The 16,301-nt window shown below is 41.9% G+C and overlaps 1 protein-coding gene across 1 annotated transcript in view; it reads left to right on the forward strand.

The window, feature by feature from the left end:
- The window catches only part of CFAP74 (cilia and flagella associated protein 74), a 385,998-nt gene that overhangs the window by 149,607 nt on the left and 220,090 nt on the right, over positions 1–16,301 (forward strand). The window contains exon 22 of the mRNA XM_082274200.1: positions 15,432–15,560. Coding sequence (XP_082130326.1) covers positions 15,432–15,560 — 129 coding nt within the window. The remainder of the gene's footprint in view (positions 1–15,431; positions 15,561–16,301) is intronic.

Genomic DNA, 16,301 nt, shown 5'->3' on the forward strand with positions numbered 1-16,301 from the left:
ATACCTCTTTTAAAGCAGTGATTTCTAATGCTTGAAGTTAGGGAGTCAGCATAACAGCCTGGCAAAAATCATTTTTAGAATAAAGGCCCGTACACACGTACCGATCGTCGGCATACAAACGTCGGCGGACGAAAGATCTGCCGATTGTACGCGTGTTAGTATGGTGCCTCCGACAGATGTCTGCGCACAATCCGCGGACAAAAGTCTTTCTTGCAAACATGAAAATTTTTGTCTGCGGACACCAGAACGGACGATTGTTCGCCTGTCAGTACACAATTCGGCCGACACACAGCTACAAATCCCAACACGCATGATCAAACCAAATGAGTTCCCGGAAGAATTTTCTCTAGTAAACTCAACATTTTATTCAGAAAGAACTTTCGGCTCGCGGAAGTCCAAGAAATAGGTGAAATGCGGAGCACATGCTGATCTTGATAAATGTGAGAAGAAGGAAGATGCTGCTCATAATGCCATACTTTTCTAATAAAAAGGAATGTGTTCTGTTATGATGAAGATAATGTTTGTCTATTCTATCTGTTCTATCAAATTTTATAATTAAATAATTTGAACTCTTCACCATTATTTTTGTATTTTCACACCAAAGATCTAACTATTGATATGACCCTTTATTCTTGTATGAATTAATGTCTAAAACATATTTTTCAGGTTATGCACAATATTAAACATGTTAACAAATTCAGATAGGCCATTTTTTATTTTCATTTTCTTTATTTTTTGTATCTCAGCAAAAAAAACCAAAGAAAACATTAATACTTTCCGTATAACTAAACATAAAAAAGGTCCATTTGGACAAAATTAAACTAGAAACTGGCAAACAGGGGTAAAATAAATAATAGGGGGTTACAAAAATTAAAGTTGCTGGTAACTGAAATCAGGTTGCCATGAGGGCAGGTTTGGATCCTGCTGGCCATATTGCCACTGGCCATGTGGCATTTGGCGAGGTGGTGGGTGTTGTGGAGGTGGAGGTGGAGGTGGAGGGCACGGGTGCTCCTGGCATGCATGGCTGTGCTCATTAAGGATCCCGTTTTCAGCCTTTTGCAGCACATCGAGGATAATTTTTCTGGCATACTGACACTGCCTGAGGTCCACCTTATCCAAAATTTTTGCCGTCATGATGCCGAAGGACTCATTGGCCTCCGGTTTCCGACGTAGGGCTATGGTGGCCTCCTGGATAAATTCATCGGTTATGTCATCCACGTGCTTCCTCTTTTGCCTCCGTTTGGCAGGAGGAGGTGGTGGTGGAAAGAGTTCCACAGGCTCCTCAGGCTCCGCAGGCTCCCCAGGCTCCTGGCTGCAACCTGGCTCCTCCTCAGTGACACTTCCCTGTTGATGAAATGAACAATTGATTAGAATGTTATAGTGTATATAAAAAGTCATGTTTGTTATATTATTGTGAACAAATAGCAGACTTTACATACAGTGGCGTAACTAGGGTCTCCAGTGCCCTTGTTGAGGAGCTGTATTTGGCAACAACCCCCCCCCCCCCCCAAGATCAATGTAAAACTGTAACCCACCCCCCAAAAAAAAAATTAAAGGGCATTAAAAGTTTCTAATTTGCCCCTTGTTTGCGAAGTGTAGAGCTCTCTAGTGGGCAATCATTGTCTCAGGTGTGAAAAAGAAAGAGAGGGTTGAGAGCTAGAGAGAGGGAGAGAAAGAGGGGGTGTGAGAGAGAGAGGAGGGGGTTGCAGAGAGAGAGGGGCCTGAACTTGCAGAGGGCTTGATGTAGGGCATTGAGGGTGAAGCAGTGCAGGGAAACAGGAATAAGGAAGCCACCTGCCTTGCTGACCCGGAGTGAGAGACCAGAGACATGGAAGCAAGGATGGATGTATCATTTGCAGGAGCTGTTAGTTTTGTATTAAAAAAGGTTGAGCCAGAGGAATGCTGAGGCTACAGCAGTGTTTGTTAGGACCAGAGGTGTGCTGGGGATGCAGCAGTGTTTGTAAGACCAGAGGTGTGCTGGGGATGCAGTGAGAGGCAGTCTCAGTCTCCTGGTCTTTTGGCTCAGCTGCTCTCAATGTTTTACACCTGCATGAAGCAGCTCTCAATGTTTTACACCTGCATGAATCCGCCTGCAAACTAGGGGTTCTGGGGTGTGCAGGCTGAGTGGATTGTTAAAATAAACAATAAAACAATGCCAATGTTTTTGTGACCCACCCCCCTTGGCCTGCGCCCCTGGCGGTTGCCTGTCATGCCAACCCCTTGCTATGCCCGTTTACATAAAGGGTCAATTATGGTTTAGCTTATAATTTTGTTACATGATTACATTTTAGCAGACAATATATTGTGAAATGCCATACCTGAGTAAAACTCTCCTCCAGGAAATCCTCATCCTGGCTTGGATCAACCGACACTGAGCCCTCTGCCGAAGTAGAAGGCAGTGTTGAAATTGACGGCCTGGATTCCATGGTGTCTGCCAGGAATCGCATGTTATCATAGTACCACAGCCGTGGTACATATACATTCCGTGCACCTGCTCCAGACTGGGTGGACTCCTCTATTTTTTTTAACTCCCGCCTGTAGGCAGTGCGAATACTGTTTATTTTTTTGCGTATATAATTAAAATTTGCCCCAGGACAGACGGGCTTGTAGAAGGCCACCAAATGTTCCATGGCCTGTTTTTTGAGTTTTTTATTTTTATAATCTGCGGACTTCACTTGCCACAAACACGGCAGTTGCCTGAACTCATCAATAAAACTTATTAGAAAGTTGTGGCTGGTGTAATTGTCCACCATATTGCAGGACAGTATATGCCTGCAAGACACAAAACAACACAAAACATATTAAAATAGCATGTATTTTGGCACATAATAAAGATATTCCTAATAAAAGCTGTATAGGGCCCAAAACACACACTTTCTATTAAAAGAGTCGTACCTTTGTTTGTGGGGAAAAGTCGTGATTCGCCGCTCGATCGTGCTCCAACTCTCGATATGTCCGCAAGCGAATCGTCGGCCGAACGATCTGGCGTCCTTTAAATACAGCGCAGGCGTCAACTCCTCCTCCAGTGGCGGGCTTGTGCAGGGGTGTGTACGTGCCGAAGATCAGGCCTACATGCGGCACTCACACCTGAAGCAGTGGAACAATCGTTTTTTAATTACGAACCATGTCTCAACAATCTGGGAGCTCAATTAGTGTGGGCCGAAGTGATTGGGCCACCCGAAAATCAAGGGCTACACCCATGACAAAGCCAGAAATGGTGGAGATGGTCTCCATTTTAGAAAAAATGGACTATGATGGCAAGTTGGCAAATTACGATCGGCCCAATGCCAGGAAAGATGGCATCATGGATAAGGTGGTGGCCTGTTTGGTAAAAAAATTCGGTGTGGAGCGATCGAAAGATCAGATTCGTAAACGGTGGTCTGACCTGAAACACCGTGAGCAGGATCAGCTTTCCCAAATCCATAGGATTTTGAAAAAAAGTAAGTTTTTTTTTTTTTTTTTTTTTAATCATGCAATATGTTTTTTATAATTTTGTGTATGTTGTATTAACATGTCTAGATTATAATGTCTATGTAAAAAGTTAGATTACTCATTTTAGTTGTCATGTCGTGATTTGATCGATCTATTGTTGATGTTTTAGTATATGACATTAAAAGTCAGGAAGCCATAGTTAAAAATATATGTATTGTGTTGCAACGAACGTTCTTTCCTGCACGAATCTTCTCAGCAAACATTCCTATTAATCACAGATTATTATTCAAACCTTTAAATAGGAGAAAAACGTAAACTCCGTGCCAAACAATGGGAAAGGAGGAGGAGAGGTTTGGCAGCTCCATCGGCAGTTGTGGAAGAAGAGGAGGACATGGGCCCAGATGGTGGCACAGATTCGACTAAAGGTAATTGGTTCCTATGCACTGTCAAACATTAATGTACCATATTTTTCGTAGATAACCATGTACATGTCTTCATATTTGTTACTAAAAGAGCTATCAAGCAGGGCACCATGTCCTAACAAATGTACCTCTTGTGACTTTTATGATATGGCCAATGTTTTGTATTATGTAGATGAAGACATTATGCCTGAGGTGATTCTGGTGGAGCCAACAAGTGACCAGACACCAGAACAACAAGAAGGTTGGTAGTCACAGATTTTTGTGTAGTGGGATCATAGAAATATGTGTATTTGCAATGATTGTTTAACCTTATATTCTTGTATTCCCTTACAAATTTACATTGCAGATGTTGCATCATGCCAGGATGTGGCATCCCCAGCCAGCTCAGAAACAAGATCTCCTGGCAACGTGCCAAGCAGCGTGGAAGCCACTCCCCCAAATCTTGAGGATCCCGGACCAAGTGTCCAAGAGCCAATTGTGTGCCCACGTAGGTTTTTTCAGAATGATTTTTATCAGTGTTATTTTTAGCCTCCAATTGTCAACACTAGTTCCCTATGGGAGCCTCTTTATTTGAATGGAAGTCGCACCGTAAGTCGGATCAGGATGCTCTGACTTGCGGGGCCACTTGCGTTGTGAAGATTTTTGAGGGGGAACTACACCAAAAAATTGAAGAACCCACCGTGGGTGTCCCCCCCAAGTTCACAACCCGGCCTTTTGTGTGTGGTATTGAGTTTGAGGGTATGCCCACAACAAAAAAACAGCGTGGGTTACCCCCAAAACCCCTACCAGACCCTTATACAAGCATGCAGCTTGTCAGGCCAGGAAAGAGAACGAGCAAGCGGAACAAACACCCCCTGGACCACAGCAGGACACATGCCCTCAACATGGGGGGGTTTTGTTGCTTTGGGCCAGGGGGCCTCTGCACCGCACACCCAAAAGCACCTTACTCCCATGTAGAGGAGGACAAGAGCCTCATCCCCACAACCCTGTCTGGTGGTTTTGTGGGGTCATGCGGCCAGGGGGTTCCTAGGACTTTGGAAGCAACCTTCAACAAAGGTTGGCCCCCAGATCCCGGACACCAATCACTGTGTGAATGGGTATGGGGTACATAGTACCCCTACACATTAACCACATAAATGGAAGTGTATGTGAATAACGACAGGAGACGTTTATGAAATGTTCTTAAATATCTTCATCCGGTCTTCTCCACTCTGCTCTTTGGATCTTCTCCTCTCCACTCTTCTGCTGTCCAATCTTCTGCTCTTATGTTGTCTGCTCTTTTGCCCTAGGCTCTTCTTCTTCCTCCTGTCCTCCTCCAATGCTGTTGCCGTGCATTTTGGCCGTCTCTGTTCTCTGTAGCTTAATATATATACATTACGACCATGCCCTCACAATAACGTCATCATGCGTTCACACCCCTAATGAATATATAGTAAGCTCAGGAGACCGGCAGAATCATCAGCAACAGGATCAGAGGAGGACAGGAGGAAGAAGAAGAGCCTAGGGTAAAAGAGCATAAGAACAGGGTAGGTATTAACTCGAGAGTAATTCAAAATAACCTGGACACCAAATGTTTCTCTATTATGACCTCATGTAGGTGATTCACATTGACTCAGTTGTATATTTTTTTACAGATCATGATTTACCTACTTGCACTTTAGCAAAACTAACACGTGAGGCACTGCAATGTTGCTCAGACCTCGAGCAAATCAAGGAAACAGCAACGGCATTGCAATCAAAAATGCGAGATTTTGTCGACATGATTGCCAAATTTTAAAAAGTTTTAAAGACATTTTTTATGTTTTTATTGGTTCCTTTTCTTACAAAAGTTTTGTAATATTTTATGATATTTTGATGGCACTCAGTTGTTAAGAGTGTACCCACGTTTGGGGAAAAAAATTGAAAACACACTAACCCTAACCCTAACCCTAACCCTGTGAATGTTTTAAAAAAAAAATTTTGTACATTCAACAATGTGTGTTCCATTCTTTATTTGACTTTCCTTGGGGGGTCGAGATCTAAAGCTGTGTAAAGAAGCATTACATGTATGATGGCTGTCCTATTCCCATATTTACATGTTAATGACAGCATTTTGGACACTGCCATATGCGAGTTGCTGGAGGTGGCAATGAAATGTTAAAGATCCCAACCGTTTATACGCATATCACAGTGCGATCTGACATTTCATACAGGATTGGATCGTACAAGTGTGAACGACTGTGCAATCCTATCCTGATGCAGCTGAATAAATGCATCATGTGCGACTTTTGTGCGAGTGTAGTGCGAATTGAGACATACACTTTGTATGGCTACATTCACACTGAACACGCACACAAGTCGCACATGACCCTTTATTTCTGATGTATCAGGATTGGATGGCACAGTTCTTCAGACTTGTGTAATACAATCCTGTGGAAAAAGTAAGTGTCGGGTCACCCTTATGCGATGCAGGAAGGATGCAAAGTCGCAGACTTCCCGCATTGCATAAGTTTGACTCAACACTCAAGGTACTAGCAGTCCTAGTATTCAATATGGCATTGATATTGGCAGTAGAAATCAGTGTAGGGAGATCAGTGTAATCTATAGTGTATTGCTTTTTCGTTGCTCTAGTTCACTTTCCATTACTTATATATATATAACACTTTGAGATGAACAATGATCAAGTTTCACATAACACTGACATATCCTAACATTGGTGGGCAGTGAGAAGGATGTAATAAATGAACACAACATAACAGGTGTAGGTACGTTGTTAATACCCTAATGTATTATATTAAATATATAGTATGGGCAACTTCTGGACAAGAACCACCAATGTAAGGTGACATTAGATGAACCTTGGGTGTGACCTAGTTCTCAATGTGACAGGGTTTGTGTACATTTTGTGGGGTGCAGAAGGCCCTTGTATTTACACCACTGGCTCAAAAATAACACATGGCCATCATCACTTTGGATCAGCTGGTGAGAGACTACAGTCAAGAAACACACTGATGAATGTATTAACCCTTCCAAAGTCACACATATATAACACATGATTAACCCTAATAATTGTGTTTGGCATATGTGCCCAAATGATTAGAATCCACAATACAGAATCATTGCAATTTTTTTTTAATGTGTTGAAAAATAAGATATCTCTGACATTTATCTTGTGTGTCCAATCTTTAACAAGATTAATGGGTGTGTGACAGTGATTGCTGCCAGGACACAGCTCCTCTCCCCACGAAATAGTCCAGATATTCCTGGCGGATCTGACGGGCCCTGTGTGATGCCAATGCTGACCGTCCAACTTCCATTGACGTCATGGACTCCACTTGGTTAGAAGGTTGGGCCTCTCCACTTGTACCTGGCATAGCAGGGTCAGTATCCAGTTGCTGCAATACATAATTTTGTGCATTCCTGCGTAGGAAGTTGTGCAAAATGCAGCAACACAAGACCACATTATCCACTTTGTACAGTGCCAGGTTTATGGACGTCAGGAATATCCGGAACCGGTTGGCCATTATCCCGAAGGCATTCTCCACAACTCTGCGAGCTCTGGACAACCGGTAGTTGTAAATCCTTTGGTCGGGGGTGAGGTTCCTCTGAGGGTAGGGCTTCATGAGATGCTCCCCAAGCGCAAAAGCCTCATCTGCGATAAACACAAAGCTCATACCCTCAACAGTTTGCTCCCTGGATGGCAGGTTCAGAGTGCCGTTCTTTAGACGACGAGCGAACTCCGTCTGATCAATAACTCCCCCATCCGAATTGCGGCCATTTTTGCCAATATCCAAATAAATAAACTCATAGTTTGCATTAACTATGGCTAGCATGACTATACTAAAAAAACCTTTATAATTATAATAAAATGTGCTGGAATTCGGAGGGGGGACAATGCGGACGTGCTTCCCATCAATAGCACCCCCACAATTGGGAAAATTCCACTTCTCCAGAAATTGATCAGAAATCTCCAGCCATTGCTCTGCGTTTGAAGGAAACTGTGGGGGAAAAAAAAAAACAAAAATTAGTGCTTGAGCACATCACATTATTAATTACACACACAGTTGTCTGTTAAATGCTTATGCAACTTGCTAAAAAAATAAACAACAGGAAGGCAAAGGTTTGGATATGGGGATGTAATATCTACATACATTTATTTTCAACCTCCTATTGTTCTTATATTGTAAAGGGCCATACACACTAGAAGATTCTCTGAAGACTTTTTCGTGCAGATTTACCTTTTCTATGTAGTGCAAGGGCCTACCAGATTGCATAGGATTTGAAAGTGTTTGTTGGACCTCATATTATTTGGTTTTGGTAAATCGGAAGGATAAATTGTTCTGACAATCTTCTAGTGTGTATGGCCCATTATACTCACCAGCTAGAGCTGAGATTTACAAACTACGGCCATCCAGCTGTTGCAGAACTACACATCCCATGAGGCCTTGTAATTCTCTGACATTCACAGACATGACTAGGCATGATGGAAATTGAAGTTCGTGAACAACTGGTGGGCCATAGTTTGAAGACCTCTGAACTTGAGCTTTGGTATATGCTGACTTGGAGATTTAGCATGTGGGTGGGGGATGGGTAAGTAAAACTGGGCATTTATACATCAATAAGGGCTTGTGGTCAGTGAAGGTTTTAACATCATTACATAAACATACACAATCCTAGGTGGGAATGGATGGACTGATGTATTTTAGATAAATCATTAACTAGGTACTAAAACATTGGCCAAGGAATAATTGTTTGAGGGAAAGCAATAAAATTAGATAAATTCGACATATTGTTAACAGGCAATGCGTTTAGGGACACATAGGAGAGAATGGTGGGGTGGTTAGTGGGTAATTTTACAAATGGTTAAAGATAATCTACATCTTTACTACTATGTGCATGCGGACAGAGGGTAGTTTACAAATAATGGCCTGTGTCAATTGCTGTACATCCAAAAACATCATAATTCGGGTGAAACTAGTAATACATGTAATGTAATGTAAAAAATCAAACATACCTTGATATAGTCCTTCTGCAAGACCTTGATGATGGCAGAGCAGGTCTCAGGGATGATGATACCAAGAGCTTGGGGGGAGATGCCTGTTGTGAACTTCAGATCCTGCAGGCTTCTCCCTGTTGCAAGATACCTCAACGTCGCAATTAACCTTTGCTCAGGAGTAATTGCAAGCCGCATACAAGTATCCTGCTTCAGAATATAGGGGGACACCAGGGCAAGAAGACGGTAAAAGATGGGATCCGTCATCCTCAAATAATTCCTGAAGTCATCAGGATTATTTTCCTGGAGCTCCCTCAGCAAGGACATATGAGAAAATTGATCACGGTTAAGCAACCAATTTTTCGTCCAGGAGGTCCGCTTCTTCTTCCTATTGCTCGTACGTCGTCTCAGAGCCAAAACTCCAACACTAACGACAGCAACGGACGAATTCACGGTCGCCATAATAAATTCTCGAACGATGTCTCGGAAAATAGCGAAATGTCGTCAACCAAACAAATGCTACCGAAATCAGCGCGAGATGCCCAGAAGGGTCACGGCCAAACACTCACTTCCTCTTTTGTAGCGGCGAACGTGCGTGGAACGTAGTGACGTCATTTTCTGTCGGCAGACAAATGTCCTGGGCAAGTTTTGAGCACTTTTCAACAGACAAACAACAAACACACCAGCCGCGAACATTTGTAGGACGTTCTGTCGGCCGACGATCGGTACGTGTGTACGGGGCTTAATGCCCCATACACAAGTGCAGATTATCTGCAGACTTTTGTCTGCAGACTTACCTTTTCTATGTAGTGCAAGGGCCTGCCGGATTGCATACAAATTGAAAGTGTTTAGGTTTGACCTCATATTATATGGTTTTGGTAAGTCTGCAGACAAAAGTCTGCAGATAATCTGCATGTGTGTATGGGGCATTAGATCAGCAGTGGTAGACCCATATTTCTGGTATTACAGGTTTGCCTAATGAGCTGCTCACTTATGCTGTCTGGCTCTTCTCTCATATCTATAGCCAGCAGAAGTAGCAGTTAAATCAGCAAAACAAAGTAGAACTTCTTTATCATACATATTTTGATGAAATGTGTATGTAAAGCATGACTACAGAAGGTATACTTACTACAGTTAAATACAAGCATATCAATAAAACTATATAAAGGTAAATTGAGCATTACTCAGCGGCTTAATGTTTAGCACTTCTGCATTATAGCACTGGGATCCTCTGTTCCTGTCCTGGTCAGGACACTGCATGGAGTTTGCATGTTCTCATTGTGGACTCGGTAGGAAAACCTATTGAGCATGCCAAAGATGGCTGCCTCGCATTCTGCCCAAACAAAAGATAAAGAGCTTTGTGTCCCAGAGAGAGAAAAGTGCTATAGAAATATAATTAATTAAATCCAGTAGAGGTTATTCAAGAACTTATTGAAGACACTATGAAATAGTGAGAGTCACTCTTTATGGAGCTTATGGGTGAGCTGTACTTCCCCGGATTGTTGGAAGCTGCCATGAGAAAGGCTCACCCATTGGAATGAATAGGGCCATGGCATATGTGTGCAGCAGGGAGAGGAGCTGGTCAGCATGTCTTGTTTGCAAATGCTGTTCAGCACCAGATAGGGCCACATAGACAAGATTGGTTGAATGGGGAGGAAGGTTATTATTTTACTAGACTTGTAAAGAAGAAACCCCCCTGAATTGGGTGGGACATTAGAGGTAACAGTAGAAATCTCTCAAGAGAAAGGTTGAATTTGAGTAAAACGTGAAATTTATTTGAAAAGGGTGAGTGTTGGCAAAAACATCATAACTATGTTAGCATATATTCAAAAATAGGGAATATCATTAAGATACAATACAGTCACAGGTAAATGGCAGAATCCAACGCGTTTTAAAACGTTGTCTAATACAGAAATCTTCCTCAGGGAATCTGCATATATTCCTGAAAAGCATAACCACATGCAAATTATAAGTCCCGGGAAAGGACAAACAAATACATATCTGAACAGTTTTCATTTATACAAGTAACTTTGCAGCTGCGACAACATATTGCCCCAAATTGCCATGGAAATCTCTGCTGGTTTACCCAGGATGCCACCAACCCCCCAGCCCGGAAGGTGCCACCCCGTGGGGAAATAGAAACCCCCCAACAGTTAGAAACGAAGCTAAAAGAGAGCAGTGGAAAAAGAAAGAAAGAGAAGGAAAACAAGAAAAGAAAAGAAAAACCTTGATGAAATACCACTTGTGTAAAGGTCACATACCTGTGAGAAATTGGAACCCCATACAATTACCCTTCAGGGGATGTAGTGATTCTCCCACAAGACGAGAGCTAGAGTCAGGTGTATTTAGTAACAAGATAATCTTCACCTGGAAATAGTAATTAATGACTGTCAGGGAGCCTAGAATTATGTATATATAATTAATCATGCAATATAAGGAGAGGATGTTCAAATCAATTCACCTGCTGTGATGATTTGCCATATATAAAAATTTGAAAGTTTGAAAAGAAAGTTTTCTTGGGATAAAAGGAGAAAAAAGAAGAAAAAATTCTGAAAGAATTCCAGATAGTTATCCTCCGGTGTGAGTATCTCCAGGGCTTACTGAATTGTTGGTCCTATTGGGAAAAGGGATGGGAGCCATGAATGTATCTTGTGACCCTTATGAAAAATAGACAGTACCGAACTTATTCTATTTGGCCTCAGTAGCGTCCACCATATAGGTCCTAATGGCAAAAGAGGAAAGAAGTCCAGAGTGAGTATAAAGGCTCCAACAGAGAGGATCCATGCCGGGAAAAAGGGACATTCCCTTGCGGCAAATGTGATCAGTGCAAGGTGATAGTTAGATGCAAAACAACCAGACTCCCCAATGGTGAAATCTTTCACCCTAGACATTTTGTGAATTGCAAAACCAAGGGGGTCGTGTATTTTATGCGATGTGAATGCAAGGCTTTCTACATCGGGAAAACCAAGCAAGAACTGGGTAAACGCATTAGCAAGCACATGCAGAGTTTAAACATCGGAGATCTATACTTGCCACTTGGCCGGCACATGGCTATTGCCCACAAATACAGGACCCCCAAGGTGACCTTTTGTGCCCTGGAGAGGGTGCACATTCTGGCCAGGGGGGGTGATTGGAACAAGCAGCTACTCCAGCGTGAAATGCGCTGGATTGCTAGACTTGGGGCGACCACCCCCCCTGGCCTGAATGAAATGGAGAGCTACCGATCATTTTTAAAGGGATTCTCCTCGGGGAAGACGGACTGAGAGGTCTTCTCAACTCTCTCCACCACAGCGCAAACGCTGTCCTTTTCTTTCCTACATGCTTTTGATACCTCCCTAAGGTCATCTAGGGCTCCATATAACATTATATATCCTCCTTCCTTTTTTTTCTCCCACTCTTCCCCTTTCCTTTCTTTATTTTGAGGGAATATGGCACTACACACTATATTTTATTCAGGAGATACACCATCTCTTAGTGGGTCAAATATTAATTATCAATGTCTGTAGTACATTGTGAAATGATTATTTGTATAATTTTGTTGAAAAATAAATATGTGATTGCATTATGCGACTAACATCCCCCATTGATACAGGGAAATCATGGGTAGGTTTTCCATCTTCAGGCCCCCTCCTGTGATCCTTCCCATAGGGGGGGCAAGGTTTCCTCTGCCCGTTCCTGCTGGAACCGAGTGGCTCCCCCTCACCCTGGAGGATGCCCCTCCTCCAACCACATTCCTGTCCTCCTATTTTCTTTTCTTCCCTCCCATTGTGCAGGCCTACCAGCAGAATGGTAACCCCAACCATGCAACAAGCAATGCATGGTCATATATTTTTTTTCCCCCCGGGGGGGCTCCCCGCGACCCGAGAGCCCGGCACGGGTAAGACATCTCCAATGGGGACCATTATATAGATTTTTGGCCCCCTAACACCTGGAGAAATAAGCGTCCTCAGTTTGGTAACACCTGGGTGCTAGCTCCCAGGAACTCCATTTCTGAACCCCTAGTTTACTCTAAGGGGCACACGCACTACCCGTGCCTGGGGCGTCATCTGATATAGATTTTCCTTATCTCTAAATTGGCCCAATAAAAGTTTTTATACAACTGAGGGACACTAAAACACTTACTGGCTTTAATAATTTTCTATTTGATGTATTAAACAGTTTCATTTTCAGCCAAGCCTCACTTTAAGATAAGTCCTCTTTGCACTTTGGGCGGACATATAGTTATGTCCGTCTGTAAGTAAGGGCGGAAGTAATTATCTACGTTAACTCTGTGGAACTCTCCGCAGTATATGCAGCTAGAGCGGATATGATGTCACCGCCAAAACCCGCGGGATTTCCCGCGGGGAGAATAGACGGAAATGACGGCATCATAAGCGACAACAAACACACTACACGGGGATCTCGCGATATTTACCGCAAGATCACGGGCCATCTATCAGTACATAAGGGAACGCCGAGAGTCAGTCCGGAGAGTTATCTCTCCGAGTCACTGCAGGACTGCCGTCCCTCTATGCTTCTTCACCTGTACCAACAGTAAGTACCCCTCAGGGGACCTGGATCGTTATACTCATGTTTTATTCACACCTAAGGGGATCTTCTTTCCTCTTTTGCCATTAGGACCTATATGGTGGACGCTACTGAGGCCATACTATATAGCCTTAGGAATGACACGCTGCCAGCCCTTGTGAACATTGTGACTCCAGGGATGTCGTTACTTGCAATTTGAACGGTACCTCTCTACTTATTTGGGATACCTATTTATATTAGATGCATATCTAAATGCACAACTGTATATACATATACATTGTCTCTTTATATTCATTTTAGGCAAGTAGGGGTACCTATACCAGAAACCCTGAATACACTCTCACATTTTTCTGGGCACCATATCCATTGAGGTCGATAGGACACTCTGGACTGTCCAATAGAACAGTGAGGTAAGATACCCCAAATAGAATAAGTTCGGTACTGTCTATTTTTCATAAGGGTCACAAGATACATTCATGGCTCCCATCCCTTTTCCCAATAGGACCAACAATTCAGTAAGCCCTGGAGATACTCACACCGGAGGATAACTATCTGGAATTCTTTCGGAATTTTTTCTTCTTTTTTCTCCTTTTATCCCAAGAAAACTTTCTTTTCAAACTTTCAAATTTTTATATATGGCAAATCATCACAGCAGGTGAATTGATTTGAACATCCTCTCCTTATATTGCATGATTAATTATATATACATAATTCTAGGCTCCCTGACAGTCATTAATTACTATTTCCAGGTGAAGATTATCTTGTTACTAAATACACCTGACTCTAGCTCTCGTCTTGTGGGAGAATCACTACATCCCCTGAAGGGTAATTGTATGGGGTTCCAATTTCTCGCAGGTATGTGACCTTTACACAAGTGGTAATTAATCCGGAAGGTTTTTCTTTTCTTTTCTTGTTTTCCTTCTCTTTCTTTCTTTTTCTTTTTTCACTGCTCTCTTTTAGCTTCGTTTCTAACTGTTGGGGGGTTTCTATTTCCCCACGGGGTGGCACCTTCCGGGCTGGGGGGTTGGTGGCATCCTGGGTAAATCAGCAGAGATTTCCATGGCAATTTGGGGCAATATGTTGTCGCAGCTGCAAAGTTACTTGTATAAATGAAAACTGTTCAAATATGTATTTGTTTGTCCTTTCCCGGGACTTATAATTTGCATGTGGTTATGCTTTTCAGGAATATATGCAGATTCCCTGAGGAAGATTTCTGTATTAGACAACGTTTTGAAACGCGTTGGATTCTGCCATTTACCTGTGACTGTATTGTATCTTAATGATATTCCCTATTTTTGAATATATGCTAACATAGTTATGATGTTTTTGCCAACACTCACCCTTTTCAAATAAATTTCACGTTTTACTCAAATTCAACCTTTCTCTTGAGAGATTTCTACTGTTACCTCTAAAGTCCCACCCAATTCAGGGGGGTTTCTTCTTTACAACTTTAACGGGATTATGGTAACACATTACCTCGAAACTGTCTACATATACTCACAGATTATTTTACTAGACGAGCTACTCTCAGGAGGTGAGGAAGTTATTAAAAGTAAAGTTGTCCTTTAAATGTGTAGGGACTTATTTATTCAAATCTGGGAAAAGAAAATGAGTGCTCTGTGTATTATATGGAAATAGAGACTAAATGGACTCCCCTGCATGACAGAACCCCGCCGCCACCACCACCACCACCTTCTCACCTCCGATCTTTCTCCCCCTTTCTCTACCATACTTTCAGTTTTGTCTTTAATGCTCAAAATCTTTGTGAATTTTCTTGATTTCCTAAATTGTCTTTCAATATGTCTGAAGTGGCTCTCTGTACTTCTGTGCCTTATCAGTGGGAGGCTAGGATGACCCACCCCCAAGGAATACATTATCTTTCATCCTCCAATAATCACAAACTGCAATTGTGGAGATGATCAGAACAAGCTGTACTTCTATGACCCCAACTGAGCTGCATTACTTTTATTTGTACTTGGAAAATCTTGAAATAAATAATTAAAACAAAAATTTAAACTAAATACAATAGTGTATTCACATGTGTAATAGTATATCAAATAATTCTGTCTGATTTTCAGAGCAACAACTGCCCTTCGTTTAAAGTTTGAAGTGTGCAAAGAACTAAGAAACCATATGGAGCTACTTCCAAGGACTGGTTTCATCCAGGCTCAGTCATCCTTCAGCGTACAGCTCAAGTTCATGCCCAGGTATGTCCTACGTCAGGTCTTAATACTTCAAAAATTACATATAGAACTACTCGCTACAGCACCCTGGGACAAATTACCAAAATGACAAAAATATCAAAATTTATTTGTACAGTATAAGACACTTTCAATATTTAAAAAACATTTTCCAGTAATAAAAAGAATATTGTGTACATCGCAAATTATGCATAGATGTTTAATCAGTCATATGTTGTTCATTTACTCTACACGATGGTCAACTAGTTTCACATGTTCCTATGATTCATATGGTCCATAGTGTGATAAACATTATGCTTATTCATTGATCCTTACTGTAACATGTCTTAGGATAACAGTAAAACATAAATCTTCATACATTTTTTTTTTGCTTTCAATATAGGTAAAAGGATATATCAGCCCCAAAGCAAAATAATAACAAATGCACATTACATACAGACATTTGACATTTAAATTAATTCAGTATTATTACCTCCATGCACATAAACAGATCTCTGACTGGTTTATAAATGCAGTCCAGAAACAATCTTTGGTGTCTCTCATAGCAAACAATCTAGTATTAAACACAGCTGGGTTTTGGTTTCTCCATCCAAGGGGTTGGCCTGCAGTACTGGTAGCAGTTACGTATACTGACTGCCACATTACTTTGAGAGTTGTCGACCCTTCTACCTAATTTAACTATAGCTGATACTGCTTATTTGTCCTGCCCCTGCAGAATGGGAGATGCACAAAAATGGAGATTTTATA

This window comes from Pelophylax lessonae (assembly GCF_965119305.1).
Source record: "Pelophylax lessonae genome assembly, chromosome: 12".
NCBI lineage: Eukaryota > Metazoa > Chordata > Amphibia > Anura > Ranidae > Pelophylax > Pelophylax lessonae.